The 25463-nt window shown below is 41.6% G+C and overlaps 1 protein-coding gene across 1 annotated transcript in view; it reads right to left on the bottom strand.

Annotated features, from left to right (window-relative positions):
• LOC117484213 (Fanconi anemia group A protein) overlaps positions 1–25463 on the bottom strand; it is a 72073-nt gene that overhangs the window by 20240 nt on the left and 26370 nt on the right. Inside the window, exons 11-23 of the mRNA XM_034132677.1 lie at positions 21158–21234; positions 20369–20510; positions 19045–19178; positions 18243–18353; positions 14232–14327; positions 13728–13790; positions 12403–12485; positions 12212–12272; positions 12048–12097; positions 11758–11828; positions 11446–11544; positions 10052–10185; positions 9619–9689 (exon numbers count right to left, since the gene is read on the bottom strand). Coding sequence (XP_033988568.1) covers positions 9619–9689; positions 10052–10185; positions 11446–11544; positions 11758–11828; positions 12048–12097; positions 12212–12272; positions 12403–12485; positions 13728–13790; positions 14232–14327; positions 18243–18353; positions 19045–19178; positions 20369–20510; positions 21158–21234 — 1192 coding nt within the window. The remainder of the gene's footprint in view (positions 1–9618; positions 9690–10051; positions 10186–11445; positions 11545–11757; positions 11829–12047; positions 12098–12211; positions 12273–12402; positions 12486–13727; positions 13791–14231; positions 14328–18242; positions 18354–19044; positions 19179–20368; positions 20511–21157; positions 21235–25463) is intronic.

Below are 25463 nucleotides of genomic sequence, written 5' to 3'. Positions count from 1 at the left end.
TTTTATTTTTTTTACACATACTCTGACAACAAACTGAGATTTAAAGTGTGGCAACAAATGCAGAATGTGGGCGTGGCCTATACATTTTTTTTTTAATTGCGATAGCATAAAATGAGCTTCGGACGCAAAACTTGGGACACACGTCAGAACCAAGCGGCAAACTCTGGGGAAGAGCCGGGACGCCAATACGGAAGTGCCACAAACTGCAGTTCATATATTGGCCGATAGGCGATGACTGCAGAAAGGAGCAATTTCCATAGACCCCAATGTTAAAATGCCCAATTTCACAGCAGAATAAAAACGTTTCTAGCCCTGGCTCCAATACATTTTATTATGTATATAGTTAGATTCCACCTTCGTGATTATGAATCTGTGAGTGAATTGTTTTCTAACGCGACCCTTTTATTTATATTAGGTCTTAAAGTTTTTGCATAAATTAGGGCGTGGTCACTTTGATGGACAGGTACGTGCCTCACTGTCAGCTAACAGCAATTTGTCCACTCTGCTAGGCTACAACGTTAGTTAGTTGTAGTAGCTGTACTTGACCCTTTAGCCGTGTTCGTGGTGATTGTGCCTTTTAGGGAATATTGTTACAAATACCAGACAATTAAAATGTCGTGCTGTGCGCTTGAATGTACTAACAGACCTTCCAAGAAGTCTACTCTCAGCTTTTTTCGGTGAGTAAAATGATAATATTATACATGTTAATCCCGTTAGCAGGTGTTTGTGTGCTTGTTAGTTTAGCTTGTTATGTAGCTTGTTATGTAGCTTATTATGTAGCTTATTAGCCAGCTAAGGACGTAACCCTTTATACATGTGTATATATATATATATACAGTTTAGTTTATGATTCAGCCTTTTATAGTATATGGCTGTGACGCCCATAATGCTAAACGGGAGCAAATGTTAAAAGGGGACCCAATTATCCCAGTGGTGGCCGCCGGAGTCCACGCCGGCCGAAGCTAACGGAGCCGCAGGGGGCTAGCTCGCTCGCGCGTCCCGGCGGCTCCGTTAGCTTCGGCCGGCGGCGGAGTCCGGCATTATAACTGGAGATCAAGGAATGCAGCGAAACGCAGACTTGGTTCGCCTGCAGCCCGCTGTAGTATTAGCTAAATAAATTATGTTGAACAAGGCTTATTAAGCTGAACATCGCCACAATTGTTCTGCTATGTATCGGTACTTATTTTATTTTATTAACGTGTGAATGACAAGCATTAAACATAACAAGAAATAGCTCATTATCTTGCAGATTGTCTCGTTTGATTATGAATGTAACGTTTATATAGTGGAACTACACTGTTTTATCAAAACCAAAGTGCCACGCAGTAACTTGGTATGCATGTATTTCAGCAGGAAATGTGCAACCTAGATGACATTTACCAACACAGACTATATAGAAATATTTGTAAAAGTTGTTCATGTGTTATTAAGTGAATATGGCATTAACCCTCCTGTTGTCTTCGGGTCAAATCTGACCGATTTACTACTTTCATCAATCATAACTTTTTTGTTTTACATTCGATTGCATTAAGGATTTATGATATCCTTCACAGTAGACATTTGAACATATACAATTGCTGATTGACCTTGTCGTGGTGAGTGGGCTTTAAACTAAGACGGGTCATACTGAATAGTCTGTGCACACATTTTTAACATGTGATCTTTCTTTCATGTAGGACGCTTGAGGGAAGTTGCAACGCCTCGGCCAATGTGATGTCTTCCCCACGTGAAAGAGATTGAAGGCATAATTTATAACTTGAGACAATTTTCCAAAAGTTATGACTTTTATTGGCTTAGGTAGTAATGGATTACATCCAACACGAATCAAGATCGTATAGAAAAAAAGGAAAGTGTAATCCTTAGTTACATAGGAAAAGATGTAATCGGATTAGTTTGACTTTTTTTAATAATAGGGAAACTCAGGATTACAATCTTATTCAAAACCTGAAAAGAGCATATAGTGTTTGTTGTAAAATGATCAGATGTTCTCTCTTCTCTGGAAGCGGTACTGTTCTGTAGGCTAATACTTTAATTGTGAATCTATACACCTACTGCCTGAGTCAGCTTTATGTATATTATACATTTAAGTAAAAAAATTATATTAATATTTCTTCTCTCCTGTGTTTATTTGCATTGCATTTGATATTGAGGTAATCCAAAAGAAAAATAAAGTTATCAGGTTACAGTACATTAGTTTTTATATCTTGATACTCACATTAAGTTACTGGTTGCGTTTTTGGCAAGTAGCCCTCCCAACCCTGAACATAAGTTATATCATTTTAATTACTGATACAGTTGTTGCACATCTTTAATTTATTTTCTAGTGTACTTAAGTCGTACATTTTCAATGTGAAATAGATCGGATTAAATATAGAGTAAAAGCACAATCTTAAATTATACATTTATAATTTTCCTATGCTTATTGTTAATGTAGTGGTGTTATAAACAAAATGTTGTCGTAAAGGAAATTAAGATGTTTTTTATTTGTTGACAAAATATTTAAAGTTGATGCTCACAACATGTGGGAACATTTATTGAGAAAAATGTTTCTATTGTAAAACAAATAATTATCTGCATACTGAACAATTTAGAAACTCTCTAAAAGGTATTATTTTCTGTGATGTTACGACCCTGTAGGGATTGTGGGTATTGCATTTCATAATTACATTCTATGGTATGCTTATGACATATTTGATGCCAAAATACATGGGATTAGGGGAGACCTTCTTGGTGTTTGCATTGTCACTGATAAATGACAAGGTAGTATTCACTGTCAAGATTTTGTGTTTTTAAACTTGGGACTCTTTTCAGACTGCTACGGCTTGGGAAAAGATTTGAGCCTTAATGTGTAATGTTTTCTGTATTGTATGGTTAGCTTATCCTTTCATTTGATAGTCAGATTTGGATGTGATAGCTAACATTTTCAGTAAGCAGTAGACAAAAGAAGTGAAAATATGAATGTGATTTATTTTAAATATTTACAGAATTATTTTAACAAATAAAATAACAAAAAACATAATAACAAATTAAAAAAAAAAGTTTGACAGACAGCCATGCCCAGCATGGGCCTGGAGAGCTACAGAGTCCATTGGGGGGAAGAGGGGGGGGGTGGGATGTGGGGAAGAGGAAGAGCAGCCATGTTAACAGTGTTATGGCTACAGATGTAATATCTAACTCAACATTAGCCATGACAGTCTGGGCTTAGCAAGGGCCTTAGAAAACATACTCTAAAGGCCAAATCCAAAAACAGTGATACTGACATTTTAGCAGTTCACAGTCTTTGGAGATGGTCTTTCAGGCAATTGGCTAGTGACTTTAAAAAAATATCATTTCCCCTAGGGGTGAAATGAACTCTATCTCGCAAAAAAAGCCCAGGACTGTCATGTCTAATGTTGGAGTGGTCAACAATGGCACCATTTAGGCTATGAACAAAAGTAGCGATAACACTGTTAACAAACTTCCGGGCCTTGTCAATTTTGACAGGATTTGCACCAGCCCTCCATCGGCACCTCTGGTTGATCTGGGAGAGCATGATCTTCATGCCAGGGTGCCGATGGTGAAGCTGGTGCAGGTCCTCCTTCATCTGATTCACCAAGTGAACACTGGGCACATCCCCCAAGTCGTTGCCGCCACAGTGGATGAGGAGGACATCCGGGGCTGCTCTTCCTCGCAGGGAGTTGGAAAAGAAGGGGAGGAGACCTCTCCAGCGCAGTCCACCCCAACCGAACCAGCAGGCGCGAAGGTCGAGGCCAAGGTTGCTGCCGATGGTCTCTGTAGCTCTCTGGGCTCCACGCCGGACATAGCTGTCCGATTATCCATACAGTCACTATGGGAGGAAAATAAATGAGAGTAACAAATGCTTCAGATAATGAGGAATATCAAATTAAGTATAAAGGGTTGCTCATTTTGTTCCTTTGACAATAACATACAACATAACATATGAAATCACACCTGACGTATATATATATATATATATATATATATATGTATATATATATATAGTATGTTTGTGTGTAATGTCAACCATCTGAAGTCATGTAAAGTAAGCCAGGACCATCAACTTACAGGTTGTGGAGGAGGTTGCCATCTTTTTTTCTTAATGCTGAAAGAAATAAAAATGGTTTAATCAATATAAAAGCGCCTTTCTTTTTCTACAGTCATATTTAATTTATACTCTCACAGCGCTGTTGAAACAGTAACGTTGGATTAAATGTATATACAATTGATGGTCAAAAAGTATAAATATGCAAATTTTGCATTTGTTAGCCCATGCATATTACACTGTTTATATTTGAATCATGGACAAGCGTTTTTAAACTTGTATAGTGTAATATCAAGAACAGTTAAATCATAGGGAAAAGCTTTGTTTAATTCACAATACGCTAATTCCTTTACATACTGTATAGGCCACAGTTTATGGCTAATTCCATAGGCTAATTCACGCAACACTGGCCATATCTCTGCTAGTTTACAAAGTTGTTACAAATGACATTTATATTTGAAAAACGGTGAAGCACTTAAAAAACAATTGTATAGTGTAGGTTCAAGAACATTTAAATCAAAAGGACAAGTTTTGTAAAGTTACAGGGGATCTTACCTTCAGAACGCCGGGAACGAGGAGCAGTGACCGGAAGCTGGGTTGTTAGCTTAATACTGTGAGCATGTTAGCTTAGCTTCTTAGCCTGAGCTAGGTCTGGAACTTCACGGCCGTTGGCAGAAGGTCCCGCCCTGTCCCGCCCCGTCTCCGCCACGGCTCCGCCTCTTTGCCCTTATTTGGATCAGGATGTAGCAGGCGGGAGTTAGACTCAGACGTCACTGTCGAGCCGTTAGTGGCCGACTCCGCCTACTAAGGGCTTCTCGGCAACTCTGCAGAATCCTATGGGTGACGTCACGGACCCTACGTCCATTTATATATACAGTCTATGGTCAGAACCCACGACCTTTTCGAGAATGAAAAAAAACAAACTAATTTTTCAAAAAAACTGCTCACTAGCGCCCCCTATTGCGTGGTAGTCACATATAGTTTCTCAGAACTTCACGAATTTTGGCACAGACATTCCTCATGGAATTGCGGACATATTTGTAAATAGCTTCCATTAGCCCCGCCCCCACGCTGTATACACATTGCTATTATGATTGCACACATATTTCAAATTGCCTTCCATTAGCCCCGCCCCCCAGGAAGTCGGCCATTTTGAAAAATGCGCGCTTTTCATGCATTTTAAGCACATTCTTGCGAACTCCTCCTAGGGGAATGATCGGAAAAATTCCAATCCCGGACAAGTTCAGCCCCTATCCAATATGATACTTAATTGCGGAGCACATTTTTGAAAAATCACTCGTGGAGGTCGTAAGCTAACAGCGAATACACCATTTTTGACGATTTACATGTCGCAAATTGCTCCAAACTGCTCGCATATAGTTTTTCCGATATTCACGAAACGCTGTATACACATTGCTATTATGATTGCACACATATTTCAAATTGCTTTTCCCCCCAGAAAGTCGGCCATTTGGAAAAATGTGCGTTTTTCATGCATTTTAAGCACATTTTTGCTAATTCGTCATAGGGAAATGATCGGAAAAATTCCAATCTAGTCTTGGCTGTCTACAAATAAAGACAGCTCATTTTAATTCTCCCCAAATATATTGAGGCTGAACCTGAACTTTGAATTCTCTGCTCCCATCATAATCTTGGCGATCTTGTTAACATTGTGAATGCAGAATTAGAAATACTATGTAACTAGTTTGCAGTTAATAAATTATCCCTTAATGTGGCCAAAACAAATTACATGTTATTCAATACAAAGTCTGAGAGTAGAAATGACTGCATTATACGGATTTGCAATACCGAGATAGAAAAAGTTGGTGCATGTACATTTTTAGGACTGCTTGTTGACGAAAAACTCAATTGGAAGCACCATATAAATTATGTACAGACTAAACTGTCAAAAACAATAGGTATTTTGTATCATACTAAGAACATTCTTGAAGAAAAAATACTCTTTATAACAGTCTATTTCTCCCTTACCTTTACTACTGCTCCGAAATATGGGGAAACACGTACTCAACAAATCTACAAAAAATAATAACATCCCAAAAAAAAGTATTACGAATAGTCCGTGGTGTTGGTAAATATGAACACACAACTTCCATATTTAAAAAAACTCAATCTATTAAAATGTGTTGACATAGTACAGCTTAAAACAGTACTGATTATGCACAACATTTTCCATAACAAAATGCCTAATAACATTCAAAAGCAGTTCCAAACCACAGCGTGAACATATGAATGTAAAAAAAGTCACTTGAAAATAAGTGTTCACAATGTTTATATGCAATTATGCATTTATTATTATTATTATTATTATTCATTTGCCAAGTACATGTGTACATATGTATATATTTATATATAGTATTTTCATTTCCAAAAAAAGATAGTTGAAACTGCTATTGACATGTGCAGAAAATGACCCTATATCTAGTTTTCGTATATACATATAATATATATATATATATATATATATATATATATATATATATATGCATTTATTGTTTTCCTGCCCTAACTTTTATTTAATTTTTTCTCCTGTTTTCTTTATTTCTTTGTACTCCTTAATTTCTATACGTTTTTGACGTAATAATGCCGATGTTGTATTCGGATGATGCACGGGAGGGCTACTTTCCATAAGCTATGCTTCAGCCCTCCCACTTCTACTAATTTTGTTCATCTTTGTGTGTATGAATTATAAAAAATTACTTTCAGCTTGGGGGCCCCCTAGTGGCCGCGGGGGCCCTATGCATCTGCATAGTCCGCCTATAGGAAGAAACGGCCCTGCCATCAGTTAGAGATTCTGACCATCATTCAGCTGGGGACGCTACAATTATTATAGTGAATGTTTAAATTCTATCAATAAAGATTAATCCCCAGAAAGCACATGGCTACTTAGCATGCAAAATGACCACATTCTGCATGTTAAAGTGGACCTATCATGCTATATTTAAATGATATATTGTAGGGCCATACCTATATAAGGTATATTTATACGTTTCTGTTTTCAAAATACCAAACAGATCATGCATTTTAGCCATGCCTCATTTCGCTCCATTACCCCAGCACCGGGTTTTCCTGTTCACACCGCAGCGGAGCAGCCTCTAAGCTCCGGAATCCGGTTCGTTTCGAGCACCAAAAAGTTGTCCGTGTAGAAGCAAGAACCGCTTACGTCGGAGGGGGGCGAGATTAACCTGAGCTAACAGTTAAGGCGAGTACGGCAAATAAAAGTTGTAACCAGCAGTAGTGCTGAGCAAAGTGACTAGAACGCAACCACACACTTGTAAAAAAAAAACACGCTTTATAAAGTCAGGCAACACTAACCAGGTTTCGTGTGATTCTGTTTATTTGTACCTTACTTTGACCATCCGTTCGCTGTTATTGATCATTGTGGAGAGCAGGCAGACGTTTTGTTTGTTATTATAGCAGCTATCGGATGGAATCAATACATGGGCTGCACAGGTTGTCATGTCCGACTATCACAAGTAGAATCATAATGAAAAATACGCCGGTAAAAAGTGCCTGTATAAAACGGCTTAGCAAGTAGTCAGTTTAGCTTCGGTTGCTATGCTAACATCACCCATGTTATACCAGAGACACTTTCATAACAGCGTTGTGATGCCAAACAGCGTCAATTCAGACTGACACCAAACAGCGTCAATTCAGACTGACACACATTCACTTAAGGGGAACTGGGAATATGTAACAGCTGCTTGTGTGACAGTCAGACAGTGAATACTTTAGAGCCGTGTGAGCTAACCCGGAGCTAACGGGAGAATACACTCCCGTTGAAGAGCAGTCAGCACTGCAGCGGTCGGTAAATGCCGCTGAAACACATTAATAAACAATGAACCACGGCACTCTGGAGAAAAGTATAAGGTTGGAGAAGTCGTTATTTAATTTAATCTGGCTTCGTATGATTAAAAGCAACGCAGTCCCCGGCCCGTTGTTGTTGTGAGGTGAGCTCCGTTGGGGAGAAAATCAGCGACGTAAACTGTGACGTCATGACGCAGCAGCGGCAGCACCAGTCGGTCTCTGAGCGGTGTGAAAAGAGCCGGAGCTAAACCGAAGTACCGGTTCCGAACCTGAAAAGCTCTAGCACGGAGCTTGAACCGGAGTTGCGTTGGTGTGAAAGGGGTATATGTGCTGTTTGCTGTCTACGGGTCTGATTCTGCTGACCACGCCCCCCTGCAGGAGAGGGGAGACGTGCTCTGATCAGCTGCTGGGCTGTCAGAAGAGGGGGAGAAAAAGAGATCTCCGTCCTCCGTGTTTTATTACATAGAGTCGTTATTTATTTGTTTTAAAGCTCAATAAATAACAAAGAAGACCTTTGACCGGCACTTTTCTAATTTTGTCCGGAAGATTTAAACTTTAACGGACATCTTGACCGGCGAAAGTAACTGAAACTGAAACTCTGCCGCACGGTCCCCTCGTTCCTTGGAAGAGGCGGAGAGGTGGGTGTTTGTCATCTGCTGGTGGACTAACCGGAGAGAGTTACAGTGCTTGCCTCGACGGGGAGGGATTGCATTGAATTAAAGCAGCGGGAGCAAACGCTTGCCTCGGGGAGGGAGAAAAAAAGCCACAGCGGAGAATACACAGAAGGGTAACCATGGTAACCATGCGCGGGAAGTCTTCTTCACTGCTTTTGTGGCAGACTACAGCGCCACTTACAGGCCTGGCATATGTACTACAGCGTCTCCAGCGCTTTCGAGCGGCAATGGCCGCCCGTGGCCCAACCCCACATTCCCCTGATAGGTGGAGAGTTGGCCCAATAGCCGTAGCGCCACCGTCCTGACGTCAGGACAGTGTTCAAATCTGGATCAGTTTTTATCAGATCCGTTGCAGCCCCTTTTTTAGAGATTTGGGTATGGAGGAAAATAGAGAGGGTTGTGTTTTCTGACACTTGGTGAGTTCCCTGGAACACCGGGGACACATATTCATGTATAAAAGACGTACAAAAGGGCATTTTGCATGATAGGTCCCCTTTAAGTAGCCATGTGCTTTCGTGTTATCGGCTGAATCTTTATTTATTTATTAGATCACGTTACTCTGATGATAGTGTTCAAGACAGCCTGAGTGTCGAGCCGAGTCTGAACTCGATCCTTAGAGTAATGTGTTACGGAGCCTTCTCTTCAATCTTTTTTTCACATAACGAGCATTTTGCTCTGCTCTTTTCCAATGTGGAAGCAGAATGTGTGAAAGCATACAGCACGATGCGGGGGGTGTCTCTAGACATCTTTAGACTGGAATAGCGGGGCCCAGTACGTGAACTCGCCTCGCAGGTGCACACGCCAGGATAGAGGACATCAGACTCCAGAGAAAACTTGCTCGAGTCCAAGTCGGAGCGTCAATGTACAAGTCGAGTCCGAGTCATCGTGGGGGGAAACATTCACGAGTCCGAGTCCAAGTCATCGTGCGCGAGAATTCACGAGTCCAAGTCCGAGTCGCGTCAATCAGTGCGCGAGTCCGAGTCGAGTCACGAAAATCGGCACTCGAATCTCGAGTCCGAGTCCAGGACTCGAGTACTCCATCTCTGACACACACACACAAAAAGTCTTTGTACTCACTTATTAGGAGGGGTTTCTCTGGAAGCGTCTAACATGCACTGACAGAAGTTTCTGAGGATCATGTTGACGACCTGAGGATAGGAGGGAGAGAATAAAAGAATACATATGAAATCTGACATATAAACAACCAGTGGTGGAAGAAGTACCCAGATCTTAATGTAATAATATCACAGTGTAGAAATACTGTTACAAGTAAAAGTCTGGCAATCAAAAGTTAAGTATAGTTTTACTATACTTAACTTTTGATTTACATAGGTAATACATAGGTATTGGCATCGAAATATACTCAAAGTGCCAAAACGAAAAGAGGAAAACATGGAAACACTTAAGTTAAGTTCAAGTACCTCAAACATGTATTTAACTACAGTCATTGAGTAAATGTACTTAGTTACTTTACTTTATAAACAAAGAGGACAACAGATTTCATCAGTACTTTGACATGGAGCTCAGGGGACAGAGGCGTGTGTGTGTGAAGTTTGATGACCGTCTGTCCAATCAGATCGCTAGGACGGCCGGGGAAGATGACACTCAGAGTGTGTGAGATCCTGGACAGCTGGGCACACACCTCTGAGGAGAGATGAGCAGCACGAGCGTCAGGAAGTGACCGATTCAAAGAGACTGCACACTGTGGAGTTTCTTCAACAAGTGACACATGAACAGTTTCTGACTCCAGTGATCAAAACATTTCCAAGAGTGTTGTAGTTCAGAAGTTCAAAAGTCAACACCCTGAATATAAATTCTCAAATTCAGTTTTTATTTAACAAAATATTTTTGCTTTAATCCACATTTTTTTCCCATTTAAGCCAAAACACATTTTTCACTGGTATGAAACAGATGCTCTCCTGCTTGCTTCACTGATGAGTTATAATAATTAAAGACAGTTGATATTTAATAAAAATGTCCTTTAATCCAATAAATCACTTTTGATCCAGTCAGCTAGTCACTACCTCTGTCTGTTAACCCGTTATGCTAAGCAGTCTGTCTTCAACTCCTCCTGATGTTTTTTCAACCCCCCAGAAAATGAAAACACACATCACTAAGGACCAGACGTAGGTAACCTATGTTTGACATCCCTCTTACCTGAAGATGTTTAAGCATTAGCTGTATACGAGGGGCCAAAACTTTAATATTAGCTGCAATAAGGGAGAGCACACAGCTGACAATTAGACTAGTATATTTCTATAAAACAAAAAACAAATCTACATTTCTTTTTATAACATAGCATTAGAAGCCATGAAAGTCAGAAAGTGGTGCTTTCTGTTGTACATTTAATAGGTTTTAGATTGTTTATATTTTGTCATTGGTCTTTGTTAATAATATGTTCCTTATTATTTTGTGATCAATGAGGGTTGGATGATGGGTTGGATCAGTTGGGTCACATGGTTATGGGCAGCACTCAGAGTGAATATAATCAGCTGTGTGTGGAGGAGAGGGTGAGAGGGTGCTGTATTTATTGTTGACCACTATCTTTACACAGCTGGATTATTCAGAAAATATATATTGTGCACGTTATAAGTTGATGATTTTCATTACATTAAGATTTTGTATTTAATTTATGACAAACCAGGCCCTACCTCAGCCTCTCAGACACTTGTCTTTGTTCCTGAAGTCGCTATATAGACACAGAAAAAGAAAAAAAGCAGTAGCATTTTTTACATTCAACTCGTCCTTTTTTTGCTCTTTATAAACTAATTATATCATTGGCTATTGCCCGTCTGCGTTCATGTCTGATCAGTTTGAAGGTATTTCTCAGTGCAAGTCTTTTCTCAACCCTGTGTCTGTGCTAGTATTGTTGTGTGTGCGTGCATGTGTGTGTGTGTACTGTACCTCCGTCATTCCCCTCAACAACCAGCTGTGTGAACTCCTGCAGCTGAACCTTCAGCACCTCCAGAGGATCATCATTAGTGTCCACACACACCGCACTTCCTGAAAACACAGCACAGGGGAAATGCAGCGATGCAACGGGTTTGTTTACATCGACATAACTCTGTTGTGATAAGGAAAGAGACACCATGAGACAGCGTGAGGAGATTTATACTCTATCGTCCACCTTCTAAACTACTATGAGAAAAAAATAAAGTACATAGAAAATAAACAAATGATGGTTATCGTAATCTTAGTAAATGCTGAATGACCCACCCTCCTGCTGCCTGTGTCTCTGGCAGGACTCCACATAGGAGGAGTACTGAGCAGCAGGGATCTTATCTGCCCTGAATACACAGGCAAGAAAATACACTTATATTATAACAAGTTATAATTCAATCAAACATTTCCTTGCATTGAATTTGTTAAAATAATACATTTTGGTGGCAAAAAATACATAAATATTAGACATGTATATTATCATTATATAGTATATTAAATATAAGAACATAGTGTAGAGAAAAAAGAAATTGTACATTATTCATGAGCTTATGATAATAACTCACTTTTTCAGAGCTTCTATGAAACTCATGCGAGCATCGGCTTTGACAGGAAGCTGGAACAGGTAAACAGGAAGTGATGCATGTGATTTGAAAAATAGTGACAAAATGACAAAAAGAACTTCACACCTGAGCATTTAAAGATAAGACTGAGAATGATAGATGCTCACCGTCCTCTGTGTCAGCAGGGCAGGGAGGAATCGCGTCAGGAAGTATGGCCTCCGGAAAATACTGAGAGGAGACAGAGGGGACAACAAACTGTCTATGTCTCCGTCTCACCCATCACTCTAGCCCACATGAAACCTTCACACCCTCCTCTGTGCGTCCTGAATGTGCTGCAGGTGTCATGTGATGTAGATACCTGGCCTCCATGACTGTAGCAGAGATTCTTCCTGTGCTGTCAAACAGAGACAGCGCCTTCTCCACATCCTGCACAGCCTGGCCCTGTACACACACACACACACACACACACACACACACACACACACACACACACACACACACACACACACACACACACACACACACACACACACACACACACACACACACACACACACACACACACACACACACACACACACACACACACACACACACACACACACACACACACACACACACACACACACACACACACACACACACACACACACACACACACACACACACACACACACACACACACACACACACACACGTTTGAATTCACAGTTAAGATCACACACTATTTTATGAAAATATAGGTTCACCTGCTGAATTAAAAACCGAACAAATGAAGCAAAGAAAGTGAAAACCATAAAGCAGATTCAGGCGGTTAGCATATAGATTCACACTTAAAAGTAAGAGATAACTTCTGATCCTTTTACAACAAACACTATGCTTTTTAGGTTTTACTAACATTGTCATCCTGCTAGTAATCCACAATGTTTTGAAATGTAACAGTAATCTCTTTTTTGTATGTAACTTTGAGGGAATAGTTAGTTGTTTTGTATCCTGATGACGTAATACTGTCACATGTAATCCGTTACTCCCCAAGCCTGGCTAAGATAAGAAAAACCTAACTTTGAATACATTTTGATGCAAATAAAAACATTGCTTCATATAAATAAAACATGTTTTGTTTGTATTGCTGCAACTAGGATTAGGTTTGTGTCCACAATATGGTCTTAGTTAGTCAAAGTTCACGTAACTCTAATTAGATAACTCTAACATTAAAGAATGTTTGCTTCTCTTGTAGAAAAACCTTGTAAGGTTTTTATTCATTTCAGTGTTTATTGTTTAGGTATTGCGACCAAAACTCAGGATTAGAACCAGACTTTTAATGTTGAAAAATGTTAGAGGGATTGTTGGATGATCAATAATGACTTAAACTGGTGCCGGGGTTGTTGATAGTTTACACAATTTAGAAGAAATGAAAACCCAATTAAATGGACTTGTCATAATACAGATAAGGTGAAGTGTTTGTCTGAAAATAGAAAGAACGTCTTCACTCTTGGTGTTGTGAAACATTGAATGAGCTTCCAGAGCATGTAGTGCAGTTCAGTTAATCCTAAATAGATTTGATACATTATGGTCAACAAACAGTATAATGTATCATTATAGAGCTGACTTATTTCTAAAACTAGAATGTATTTTCAATACATTTTCTACATTAAACAAACACACTGCTGTTCTCACTGTTACCTGCAGAGAGGCTCCACCCGCACCAGAAACGTCCTCATACAGACCCATGTCCTCCACACACTCCTGCATACAGGCACACAAGACAACAAAAGTTACAACTGATCATTAAAATACCATGTTAAATGATTTATACAAATGTTGTGAAGCATCTTCAAACATTATTTAGATGGTTGGTTAATACTTTGTACATGGTTAATAATTGGTTTCTGGTCCATCTTTCTATGTAATGATTCACAAACCATTTCTGAAAGGTTTACACATTATTTTGTAATCATTATCACATTGTAGTAAATATAGTAAAATGTCATAATGTGTGCAACCACAAACTGTTAAACCACTTTACTGATGTAAACAGACTGTAATTATGTTGTATAATGAGCTATGATACAATATATCATTTTTAAATACATTTTACACAAACTAGGTGCTACCTGTTACTGTTATTTCAATATGTGTAAAAAAAAACAAGTAATGATGTAATAAGCATTCTCTTTTAATGCTAACCTTGAGGTCGGCCAGCCTGGTCTTGGCCAGAGAGACGTACTCCATCAGGAGGCTGCGGTGCTTCACAGGGACGAACGGAGGCTGCAGGACGTGAACCTGACATTCACAGGGAGGGGAAGAAAATAAGAGCCACTTCATTGCTCTAGTGAGTGTGGATTACACTGGAACTGTAACCTTATATATATGTACACTTTAAGGTACTTCAGAGGTGTCCAACACAGGGGTCAGGCCCCCTACAAAAGGTTGCATAGTACATTGGGAAATAGTTCATGTAAATGATCACATGTTCATCATGGGGGGCCATGACCATGAATTATTTAAGCTTTGTTCAGCTTTTTAGTTTTTTACTCATGCAATATAATCCAAGTCTCATTTCTTCAAGAGTTCAAGGTTACAGGGTGAGTAAGATATATATTATTGTGTAAGGTATTTAATTAATTAAGTAGGAAAGAGGAATAACCTGTAAGCTGTTACATAAATGTATTGGAGTCAAGGTTCAACATTTGCCTACAAAATGTAGTGCAGTAAAAGTATAAAGTAGCATACAGTGAAAATACTCAAGCAAAGTACCTACATTTTTAAATAGTGCTTGAGAGTAAAAATATTTATGTACATTCCATCACTGGGAAAAAAGTCAATTCTGCTACGGAAAACTGTAAGTTATATCTCTCACAGGCTCCGCCCTCTACTGGTCTCTATGGGTACTCCCCTTGATCATATCATGCAAGAATTCATCCACTGAGACGTTCATTATATAGAGGTAGCCGGCCCCGGGGCGGGCCTACCTGAATGCGCGCGCATCTCACCGCATAAAAGGAGGCCTCGCCTCCTGACTGTCATCCCTTTCTCTTCAGCGAGCAAGAGAACAACTGAGTGAATAGAGACGGAAAGAGAAAGTGAAAAAGAATGGACTCACCATTGTTGGAGCAGCGACCCTGCCCCTCGTGCCTGAGTGTAATTGCAGGCGCCGACCTCCACTGTCGGTGAATCAAGTGCCTGGGGTCTGACCACGCGGCGGCCAACCTGGGCCCGCTACCGGCCTGCAACGCCTGCCGCCTGAACCCTCGGCTCAGCCGCCGCCAGCGTCATGTCATGTCTCGTCATGTCATGTCTCGTCATGTCTCGCCGGCAGAGGACCCAGAACTCGAGGTGGTGGATATGGAGGAGCACGATGAGTGAGTGCCCTTCGTGTTCGCCATGCCAGCGGACCGCTCGTCGGGGAGAGGGACGACGACGACGACACCTCGTTGTCTGATACCTCCGGCGGCCGCCAGGAAGGCCCGCAGCACAGGTCTGCGCGGCAGGACTTCCCGGCGGTGATGACTATGGCGGCGGAGCGCGTAGGCTTAACGCTCCCCCCACCGCTACCACCGAGGCCGGTGAGCCGCCTATGTCAGACATCTGGCGGTGTGTGGAGGCGACGTGGTGACAGCCACTTAGGAAGAAGGCTCCAGTGGCAACATGGGCTGGAATCCTCAGGGTGCAGGGCCACTCGGACACGGAGTGTCCCGGTGTGCCCCCCCTGGATGAAAGCCTGGCGGCCCATCTGCTTCCGCAGGCAGCCGGGTGGGCAGAGGGGAGAAGGCCCCTGTCCCCGCTGCTGCGTGACCGTGAAATCCTATCTTATCTTATCTGGATAAGATGTTCAGGCTCGGACCGCAGATGGCGGCAGCGGCCAGTAATCTTGGCGTGTTGGGAGTCTCGCTGATCACCCCTCAGCAGGACATCCCCGCCTCCCCGCCTCCCCGCCTCCCCGCCTACGGACGGGAGTGATTACTCGGACTGCTGCGTGGGCCAGATGAATAATCTGGTCCACGGTCGCAGCCGGTCGTGTGATGTCCCTGGCCACGGTGGCGTTGCGTCACGTGTGGCTAGGTTTGACCGCACTGACCAAGAAGGACCGAGATGATCTCCTTGGGGGCCCCCGTTTCCACGGAAGGGCTCTTCGGGTCGATCTCCTCGGTCACCCAGCGTTTCAGTCGCTTGGAGGAAGAGAGGGCGCAGCTCAGCCGCATGCTGCCGCTGGCACGCCCTCAGGCACGCCCTCAGGCCCCTCCTCAAGGGAAAGAGCGCCCGGTGCTGGGTGGGGTGCACCGTCCTCCAGGAGCTGACTGGCGGCGGGAGGAAGCTTCCCGGCAGAGAGGGTCACCTTCTCCACCCAGGACGCGAGGGCAAATCCTGCCTCCTCCCTGTATGACCCATCTGTGGCGACACGCTCATCTCTTTTGCAAAATAAAAATGATTGCCTGTATCCCAGTTTGAGTGTCTTTTCTCGCCACACACCCACACTTCCACATTATGTTTACTGTACAGATTCCCCACTCGCTGCCCCAGTTGTAACTCCAGTAAAGGAAGCAGCTAGTGGGCATGCGCAGGTAAGAGTGATAAACCGCGCTATGCGGGCACAGGGACATTTTGGCCGGCGTGTTTGGGTAAGGAGACACACAACGCCTAGTGTAAAAACTCCGCCGAATGCATTTCACCGTCTGGGTGAATGTGTCATGGCGCGCTCCCACGAGAGCGCGCCGCGGTGCGTTCAAGGGCCGTAGTGGAAACTCTGCCCTTTCAGTATCGACCCCCCATGGGCAGAGCCTCCCTTCGCGGGGAGTTTTGCGGCAGGACGGGTCACCAGAGAGTACCACAGCTTTATCACTGGGGCCCCGCAGCTGATTGCACATCCCCTAACGCAATGTTATGGGGAATGGAAACGCAACTGTGTATTAACGGAGTGGATGGACAGGACGCTGAGACTGGGTTATTCACTCCAGTTTTGCAGCATCCCTCCTCCGTTCACAGGCATAAGAGAGGCGAATCTATCATCCCGAGGGGAGATAGGTTTCCTCTCGGCAGAGGTTCAGGCCCTGTTACAGAAACAGGCAGTGTCTGCTGTGCGCGCTCAAGACAGAGAGGAAGGGCATTATTCCCTGTACTTCCTGGTTCCCGAGAAGACGGGAGAATTCAGGCCCATCCTGGATCTTCAATGCCTGAATCTCCACATTGCACGCAAACAATTCCAGATGTTAACTGTGAAACCGTTGCTGGAACTGGTGCAGCCATGCGATTGGTTCACAACCATCGACCTGAAGGACGCTTACTTTCATGTCGAGATTGCTCCAAGACACAGAAAGTATTTGTGTTTTGCCTTCCAGGGGATAGCCTACGAGTACAACAGACTGCCGTTCGGCTACTCCCTATCCCCACACGTTCAGCAAATGTGTGGCCACAGCGCTCCAACCTCTGCGCGCCCATGGCATGAGTTTTCTTTTATCTGGACGACCTCATAGTCATGGCCAGATCCAGGGAACAGGCAATGTTTTGCACAGCCCAATTGATCCTGCACCTAACCAAGTTGGGCTTTGCAATCAATTGGAAGAAGAGCACCCCCATACCTCACCAACAGGCGTATTTGGGAGTGGTGCTCGATGCAGGCAGGCTACGCGCCACCCTGTCAGAGAGCAGACAGGCATCCTTGCTTCGGGCAGTTTGCAGACTGATTAGCACTGTCTATAGAAGTCTCAGTGGATGAATGCTTGCATGATATGATCAAGGGGAGTACCCATAGCGTCCAGTAGAGGGCTTCGCCTGTGCTTATATAACAAAGGTTACCATACGTAACCCCTCGTTAAATAAAGCAAAATAGGTGAAATTAATGGCTTGTATTTTGTTAATCGTAACTGAAAAAAATAGTAATTATAGCTGTTGGATAAATGTGTAGTTTCGAGTAAAAGTAAAAGTCTAAAGTAGCATAAGATAGATATGCTGAAGAAGAGTTTTAATATACTTTTTCTTTCCACCACTTCTGCACCCTGTATGAAGTCATATTGCTGTGTACACATATCTCTCACACAGTATAAACTGTGTTTCCATTAATCTAAGTTTTCAAAAGTCTTCTACAGAATCCTGTCACTCCCAGTGGTGTGAGTAAGCTGTCTGCCCCTGGGGATCATTGAGGGTTCATTATTGAAGACACCATGTGTACTGAAATCAATTATGAGTCAGACAGACAGTCACCTTGAGGTACTGTGGGGGTTCAAAGGGCACCAAGTCAGACAGGAACTTGAGCAGGAACACCAGAGATTTCTTGCTGCTCGCATGGTAACCACTGCCTCCCCCGAAAGACATCTGCAGAAAAAACAGCAAAGAATAGTGTTAGTAGAAAAAAAGGCGCAATGAATAATATTAAGCTCTCTATCTGGAACTATATGTTAAGCAGATACAAACTAGAGCAAAATAAACTCCCATGACCTTTATCCAACATTAGTCTGATCAACCACTCCATTATTCCACACCAGTATACCTTTGATAAAACATGAATCATCTACCAACAGGGCCAGCGGATAGCCCAGCGGTCAGAGGTGGCTCTGCTGCCCAGTAGGCCAGTTCCACTCCGGAACTATTAGGCAAAGTCCTCCCCTCAGTCCCCCCCTCTCCAACACTGCACCAATTAAAGCACTCTCTGACACAAATATCTAAAACAAGAATGATCTACCAAAATGATCTACTAAAATCTGAAATACATCTACTGATTCCAATCTTACAAAACTGTCTTTAAAAGTTAGCTATGGCCAGCTATTGCCACTCTGATGTATAGAATTCATAGTGTTTATTTTACAAATCCATAATTATTCATTATACACTGGTTGAACACTATGAGAAGTATTTGTTTTTTTTATCCTGACTTTCAGCGCAGGCTAATTGTGTGATCTAGAATCTAGACAATATTTTAGAGGCATACTCATCCTGAGGTAAATACACGCTGTAGCTGCCGCAATGAGAACATTTAAAGGCAAGTGGTGAAAAGTCCTTTGTAAACCTTGAACCAGTTGCTGTAAGAGGGGAAGATGGCCGCTCCCTCCAGCGCCCCCTGTCGGGCCAGCAGGAAGGCTGTGATCATGCTCTCCAGGTCGTAGCCTTCAAACGCCGAACTCAGCAGTCTGGACAGAAGCTCTGGAGGAGACAGATAGCCTTTTCAACTGGAATCCTTTTGACATCTGATTCCTATCCACTTTCTTTACCCTTTGTGTCTTTAGTAGAGTGATATATAGGTTGACTGTTGAAAGGAATTACTGTAAGTTTTTATAAAAAAATACTAATGACTTAATATAAGATGATACTCATTAGTAAGATTATGATATGATACTCAGCCTATTGGAAACGGCTTAGCAAAGTTAATTGAATGTCATTAAACACATGTGAAATGTGTATTTATTAAACACTCTTATGCTGGATTTGAGTTTTAAGAAAATGTGTGAATGGTGCCTCACAAGGTTTATAATGGTTGTAGGAGCCATTTAGGGGTGTTGTTGTCAGTTTACTTTATTTATATTTATACTACAATACTATTTTGAACACTTGGTGGCGGGGTTTAGCTGCACCGGGTGTATAAAAGCAGTCACAGGTAACAGGAAATGACGTGGACACAGGAGGAAGAGCATACCGATTCCACTTAATGTAATGGCAATTTCCATGTTCCAATGTCATATATATTTGCCATTACTTTCACAGGAGGTTTTTAGAGTGATCCTGACGCAGCAAGAACAGAACGGCAGAACGGCACCAGCCCAGCAGATGCTCATACCACAATCATTGACACAGTGTAATAAACCCTTGGTATGTAAATGCTAAATAAACCATCATTCTAAACTGCAGCAAAAGACCGGAAATCCATCTGTTCGTGTCTGCGTCAGGATCACTCTAAAAACCTCCTGTGAAAGTAATGGCAAATATATAGGACATTGGAACATGGAAATTGCCATTACAATGGTTAACAGAAGTATAACAGTCAGGGATGCATTTTCCTCATCCAATTGGTCAAATGTATGAACACGTATCAGCTCACTTGGTAAAGCTTGGTATTTGTCCGTTTTAATCATATATACCAGGTAACAAATCTCTGATTTATTTTGTATTATTAGATGTAGTCTTTCTCCTTTATTTGATATATTTACATTCATTTCATCCTTGTCAGTTTATCTTAATTAGATTATTTTCCTATTGTTTCAATTTCAAAATACAAACCGATACAATTTGTATAATATCAATTAAAAAGCGCATGAACTAAACAACACACAGTCAGCGTTATCTTCTTTGTCTCAATAAAGATATTTGAAGTAGCAGGCAGCAGTAAGCGTGTTCACCTGTCAGGCTGCCCTGGGCCCCGGGGTTGTACACCAGCAGGGTGGACAGGAAGCACAGCACGTGTTTCCAGTTCACCTCGTTGGTCTCCAGAACCTGCTGCAGGTGAGCCAGCAGCTGCTGCACACTGAACATCACTGCCAGCTGACACACACACACACACACACACACACACACACACACACACACACACACACACACACACACACACACACACACACACACACACACACACACACACACACACACACACACACACACACACACACACACACACACACACACACACACACACACCACACACACACACACACACACACACACACACACACACACACACACACACACACACACACACACACAGCAACAATACACACCAGTTAGTTATATTACAATAGACAACTACAGATCTGAAGACACAAAATAACTTGAAGTGTTTTGCTCTTTGAAACCAAATGCAAAGAGTTCCCATGTACAGAAACTGTAAGCACATGATAATAGACCCATCAAGACTCTAAATAGATGTACACCTGATGCTGAAGTGAGGCTTGTTTCTGATTAAACCAGTGCAATTTTACTTAACTATACAATCCTAATAAATAGCACAACACAGACAATAATAGTCTGCCACTTGCGTCACTATAGTGAACAGTAATCTGTGGGTCAGAAATCCAATCAGGTGTGATACTCTGAGAGCAGAGAATACTATTTGAGAAGCTAAAAAGCAGTTTATTGTACACCCACCATCTTATATGCATACTCATCTGTGAAGGTTTACATGAAGCCTTTACCTTACGAAAAAGAGATGTCAGCAAGCGGCTGGCCTTTGCAAAGGTCCATTCATTCTGCAGACTGATGGCATCTGACACTGCGGAGATATGAGTTTGTTTTTATACTTTGAGATTATTATCCACAAACACATTGCACATATCCCGAACAAATTGCACATATTGTGCTTGCACTACCTCACAGGATATACATTTTAATAAAAAATGCACTGAACAATTTGTAATGTAATTGTCCGCGTGATTCTGTTTCTGTAGTAGAATTGTTTATTATAAAGTTTTTGTATTTATTCTTTATATTTTATATTGTGTATTCTTTAGATACTCTATTGATATACAGTATGTCTCTTCTGTGGATATGTATATTCATATATTTGCTGTTTATTTATGATATTTGTATTTTATTCTATTTTTATAAATATTTTTAACTCATGTGTAATGACAATGTTGCTGTGACAAAACAGTTCCCCAATTTGGGATGAATCAATTATATATCCATCTATATATCTATTAGAGACAAATTATGTATGTTTTTTTTTTGTGATCACATTTTTTAATTTATTTAAACAGAAACACAGAAAAACACCTTACAAAACAAACTAAAATAAAATAAAGAACCCCACCCTCCCAGGACCCCCGTGGGCCGGATCAAGTGGCAACAGGTAACAAGTAGCGTCAAATTACATACACAAAAAAGGGAGAGAAAAAGGAATCAGAGCCGACTTTTCAATGACTCAGCCGCTGCAAGCCACACACTCAACTTGAAACAGGGGGGCATTCCCAGAACATGTGAAGAAACGTGCCGTTGGCCATTAATAGGCACAAGGAACATGACGCATCATCAATAACCTTCATAAAATACAGTTTGCGAGGGGTCAGGTAAGTCCTGTGCACAACATTCAAATGAATCTGTTGATGATCAGGATTCCTTGAAGCTAATATAATATTGGTCCATACTGAGCTCCAATCAAAATCTTGCACTAGTCCTGGGAAATCCCCCCTCCATACTCTGTCTAAAAACAGTGGTTTGTAGGAGGCCTCCATAATATACTGATACAGGCTGGAGACCATGCCCCTTAGACCTCTTTTAGTGATGAATAACTCATGGAGCGGATGTATGGGTAATGGGTATTGCCATGGTACACCATGTGCTTTCATAGCCGCTCCAAGCTGAAGGTAAAAGAAGGATGAGCAAGGAAGAGTACATTCGTTCTTTATGTCTTGGATATGATCTATTCTTATGTAACAATACATGAAACTATAAGTGTTAATTGTGTCTAAATAACTCAAAATTAGGTATTTATCTTAGAACATGTTCCCTATTTTAAAGTGAAGTCTTGTTCATAACCAATAAGCTAGTAGTTTGACTCTAATCGACCTGAACAGGTTCCCTATTCTAAAGTTGCCTCCTCTTCACACTTTGTAAATACATTATAGCACACACCTACTGAAGTTAACCACAACCATGGGCGTCGCAGCCATTATATGAGGGTGGGACAAGTCCCCCCCACTTTTTCAAATGATTAGTTTAGACCCCCCCACTTTTACTATGCGGAAAGTCCGTGAATCGGTCTATCCACTCGCTGCACTTTGTCGAGCGCTGTGTCAGTGCTTCACTATCAAATGAAATCCATTCCACTTGCTTATTGAGAGAATGCCCAAATCAATGAAACTCCGTTCCATGTTTTCACTGCTACTTTGTACCAAGGCAGATTCTCACATAGCGCGCGCATGTTCAAGGAGTGATGTCATAGTTGGACAGCTCAGATCTGTTGTATGAAGCGATGCCGGTAGCGGAGGTAAGGCACACACACCAAATGTTCAGGAAATGGTTAATACAGCGAAAATCAAAGCTGACGATCTCTTGGTTTGATATGTTTTCTCCCCCAGACAACATGGACATAAGAACATTTTTTTCAAAGAAGAGGAAAGTAAGTCATCAGCTGGTAGCAGTTAATCAGTTAACAGTGATGGCGGTGTCTCACTTCTGGAGAGGAGTTTCGTCTTTATGTCATGATAGAGAGAGATACAAATACTGAATAGTTTAGATGAGAAAAGGCATCGAAATGCCAGGTTACTAGTATTTATCAGTATTTATTATCACTTCACCACCTCTCTTGACATCTAGGCACTTGAGAGTGAGTCAGAGGCAGAATACAGGGACAGTGGAGAGAGGTCCATTGCTGAGGTGAGTGATGAAAGGGAAATGACAGTTGAGAGTAAATTGTGATGTGGACTCTCATCCCAGGATTTTAAGGAAATCAGTGGGGATCTTGAACAGGAAACATTTCAGTCAAGGGGCATCATATGACCAATATAGACAGAAGAGCAACATTTATTTGAACATTTAAGTCAATTATACCATTCCTAGGTGAACTTAACATCCGTATGGAGTCAGATCAGTCTCAATATTAATAAATGCTCACAGAAGGATTCACAAATGTATTTTGCGATTTATATATAAATGACTCTCCACAACAATATCTCTCAATGCACTCACAAATATTTATTGTTGTATATAAATGTACAAAAAATGGGCATTTAAACTGCTTTTTATTAATTCAAAGACAGCTCTGAATTAATAATCAAATATGTTTCCTTTCTTTACTACTGAAATTACAAAATGTACCCATCATTTTCCTCATGCTAGTATAGCCACATAAAAGTATCAAACCACCTGTTAAAATGCACCAGAATACAGGAAATCTATATATTTTTTCGCCCCCACACCCCCGTTAAAAATGTCCCCCCCACATTCAGGATGCTTCCTACGCCCATGACCACAACAGTACATGAACAAAGTAAGCTCACGTTGAAATATCTGTTTTATTAATGAACCACTAAAGAGAAACATGTCAAGTTTCTCGAAGGCTGAGAACACATATGCAGCCTGTACTTTTTAATAAAAACAGATTTTTAACAGATGTTATGTATTTGTGATCATACTGTGTAGCCGTGCGCCCCCAGCTGCCCCCTTAACTTTTGTGTCCCTAAAACTGTACTTGTAGAAACAAACCTACACTATGTCTTCTCAAGCAACGAAACAAGCAGTTCATTAATTGAAAGTGAATCATTTTAAATATCATCTTAGGCCCGTTAAAAACGTAGCTACGGCCCTGCATTAAACTGCGGAGCGGCGTTCACACAGACCGCGGCTCACACCGCTGCAGAGAGGGAGCGAGCTGTCCCAGCACCTGAAGGCAGATCAGCTTCCCCTGGGTGCATTTCCCCTTCGACTGGTTTTGTTTTTACTAAGGACGAGAGCTTGAAACTAAATATTAATAAAACGCTGTCGTTTGAATCGATAGCGTTTAACAGACGGGCGCTGTTTGGGACGTTACGTTACAAAATACTACGCAGACAGCGCTAGCTGGGAGATCGATCCCTTTGCTAAACTATGCGGTACTATTAAATCCACGTACATTACACATCACAGCAATGAGGCCAGATAAATTAAACCATACATCCTTTACCGTCAAACTGGATCTAAACACAGCTGCCTGTGTGCGTTTGATAAATACTTTCTGATTTTATATTTATTATATGCTACTCCAACGTGTAAAGTTAAACAAGCATTTGTACCAGTGCTTTTCACAAGTAGACTCTTGCAGGCCAGAGTAGCTGGAGTGATTCAACAACAACAAAAATACATATCTTAGAAGTGATCAGGACGTACAGAAAGAGGAAAAGGAAAAGAGAGTTCACTGAAGAGACCAGGAGGGTCAGAGCAGGAGAAAGCCAGGAGGAGATGAAGACATTAGTGAAGAAGAAGAAATGTATGTGAGGAATAAAGATGAAGTGTCAGAAAGAGGGACAGAGGCAGGAGGCAGATGAAACTCCACCACATCGTATGTTTTTATTCTCCTTGCATACATATTCCATGACAGCAGCACAATCTAGCAGCTCTTAGTATTGACACATATTTATTGAAATGTATTGCTGCACAGGTCCCCTTTAGCTCTCTTAAAGGTGGGGTAGGTAAGTTTGAGAAACCGGCTCGAGATACACTTTTTGTTATATTCCATGGAATGCTCTTAACATCCCGATAGCAATAAATATCTTAAGTGCTTTGACAAAAAATCCATTAAAAAAATGTCATCTGTGGAAGCCGTAGTACTGTAAAAAGCACGACCAATCATTTTAGCCGGGCCGGCTAAAATAACTGGATGGCCGACCTGCCTGTCAGCCTTACATCTGTGCACAAACTTATCTCGTGCCCTCATTGGTCATGTGCGCGTTCGTGTGTGTTGGAGGAGGGGCTCTGTAAGGAAGTGGCAGATTTGTTCCGGTTGTGTATTTTCAAATTCTAGCG

Source organism: Trematomus bernacchii, unplaced genomic scaffold, assembly GCF_902827165.1.
Source record: "Trematomus bernacchii unplaced genomic scaffold, fTreBer1.1, whole genome shotgun sequence".
In the NCBI taxonomy this organism is placed as follows: domain Eukaryota; kingdom Metazoa; phylum Chordata; class Actinopteri; order Perciformes; family Nototheniidae; genus Trematomus; species Trematomus bernacchii.
Note: the sequence above shows the minus strand (reverse complement) of the source record. Positions and strands in the feature narration are given on the sequence as shown.